Genomic DNA, 2454 nt, shown 5'->3' on the forward strand with positions numbered 1-2454 from the left:
CTGTACATAAATTATATTTCAATAAAATGCATTTTTAAATAAATAAATAAATAAAATGTGTATTAGGAGCCACTGCTTATGTTACCAAAATCCATTATATATTAAATAGATGGTGCTGAACTTTGCAGAAAACTAACATAACCTAATCCTAGTTGTAGTACTAGTTTCAACTGCATTGATAACTGTCAAAGACTACCACATTTTTGGCTAAATTAGCTATTAACAGTCAAGTTATTAAAGTATGTAAAACTTTATTAAGGTATACAAGGTAAGGTACTTGGAAATGAGACAATGAAATGATAAGACAATCTTAACTTCATTCAAAAAAACAGGTACCAGCCATTGTGCTAAGTGTTGGGGAAATAATGACACTAAAGGTTTTTGCCTTTGAGGAGCTCTCAATTTAGTGGGAGTATACAAATAAAGTAGTAAAATTTGCACTCCTGTGGGTCGTGTTGCTTAAGAAATGTATTCATTCATTCATGAATACATATCAACAATTGAATGAATGAAGCAAGCCCGGCGACAAAACATACTCAATTCAGCCTCTATTAGTTTGAAAAGAACACCGAGAGTCCATTCCTCAATCTGAGATGCTTGGAGACTTTGTTCCCAGAGCCAAAGTCAGCAGGGCCTGCAAGGGTCCGAGGCGCGGCTCTCGGGCCAGCACGTGATCACCAGCTCGGAGAGCCCGGGAAGGCAAATGGGTAAAAGGGCTCCCAGCCCCAGCCCCAGCCCTACTCTGCATCCCCTCAAGGCAGGCAATCCCACACCTGGGCTCACCGTACCTCAGCACTAGCAGGGAACAAAACTTTGGTTCGAGCTCTGACCCTCAAAATTAAAGTCACTCGGGCCAGCTTCGGCAGTGCTCAGGGTTCCTCCTCAGACAAGTCGTGTAGAAGGGCTGTTGTTGTTTGCCGTGGAGTCGTACCCGACTCATAGCCACCCCTTCTTGGGTTTCCGAGGCAGTATCATTACGGAAGTAGATTGCCCCATCTTCTTTCCGAGGAGTGGCTGTTGGGTTTGAACCGCCAGCCTCCAGTTTAGCAGTCAAGTGCCTTAGGCACTATGCTACCAGAGCTCCTGTAGAAGGGCTAGAGAGGGTGAAATTCCTCTGCAGGGGCCCTCAGCTCCCAAAAACCGTGAAGCAGCAAGGGATGATGGGGGATGGAAGGGATGACCCCTAGAACCGGTCTGGGTCATATGCATACACAGGCAAGTAGGCTCAGTCTCCTCGTGGTACAGTCACTGACCTTTCCAAAGGGGCCTCCCAGGGACGGCGGGCGGAGGGGCAAGAGCGGCGACCCAGTGCCGGTACCCAACACATCTCCCGCTCTGCTGCTTCTGCACTAAGGACCGCAGAATAAGCAAGAGAGACCAGGAGATCGCCATCTTGAGATCCGTACAAGTGGAAGAAGAGGAAAACTTTATTGAAACCCAGCAGAAAGACTGTGGCACAGACAAATTCAGCCGTGCTCGCTGAAGGTTCCGCCCGAAAGAATGAAAGGTAGTAGCAGGGAGAGAACGTGACCTCCTGGAGTGAAAAGGGCGGGATGGACTACCAGGCCCTTACGCCCTAACGGACGCGGCCAACCGGGACTACAACTCCCAGAGTGCAGTGCTTTAAGGCCGGAGGCGGGACGGGGCGTGCAGCCCTCAGCTGGTTTGAGCGTGCTTAAACTTTGCCAGTCGGGGCAACGAAGGTGACCCTGCGTCCTGTGAGAAGTCCAAGACGTTTTCCAAGAATTGGAAAGTGATTGTGACATGTTGTCACGTAGCTACCCTTGAGCCTTTTAAATTAGCCTCCCCAACTGAGACTTGGAAACCTAAATAAACTGTAGGTGACCTACCCCCGCAAAAAAAAAAAAACTCACAGCTGTCCAGTCGGTTGGACTCATAGTGACCCTTCCTTGGGTTTCTGAGATGGTATCTCTATGGAAGTAGATTGTCCAATCTTCCTTCTGAGGAATGGCTGGTGAGTTTGAACTGCCAGGTTTCTGGTTAGCAGTCAAATGCCTTTGGTAGTAGGCTACCAGAGCTCCTGGAGGTGACCCAATGACCCTCATATTTTAATGAAATATTTAGCTTATCATGTTCAACCTCCCGAAATGGTATCCCCATTTTTTTGCTTTCAGCATCCAACTGCTGAATATCTGATGTACTCCTACCACTTTTCTTTTCTGTGCTTGAATAACATGAATCACTTTCAATGTGCTATAAATGCAAATGTTTTGAAAGATTGTATGAATTATATTGGAAAGCCTATGACCCAAGATGGACTATTAGTGGGTCATGTATCTGAAGGAGAACTACTAAGTGATCTGCCCTACTTTGATTGAACAAAGAAAGGTTTTAAGGTACTATGCTGGTCACATAGTGTCTAAGGCATTTGACTGCTAACCAGAAGCCTGGGGGTTCAAATTCACCAGCCACTCCTCAGAAGGAAGGTTGGGC

The 2454-nt window shown here is 46.6% G+C and overlaps 1 protein-coding gene across 1 annotated transcript in view; it reads right to left on the reverse strand.

Annotated features, from left to right (window-relative positions):
* AFG1L (AFG1 like ATPase) overlaps positions 1-1392 on the reverse strand; it is a 341083-nt gene extending 339691 nt beyond the window's left edge. The window contains exon 1 of the mRNA XM_007940863.1: positions 1254-1392. Coding sequence (XP_007939054.1) covers positions 1254-1392 — 139 coding nt within the window. The remainder of the gene's footprint in view (positions 1-1253) is intronic.
* Positions 1393-2454: the final 1062 nt, after the last annotated feature.

This window comes from Orycteropus afer, unplaced genomic scaffold, assembly GCF_000298275.1.
Source record: "Orycteropus afer afer isolate SDZICR_OR568_19922 unplaced genomic scaffold, OryAfe1.0 scaffold00072, whole genome shotgun sequence".
Taxonomy (NCBI): domain Eukaryota; kingdom Metazoa; phylum Chordata; class Mammalia; order Tubulidentata; family Orycteropodidae; genus Orycteropus; species Orycteropus afer.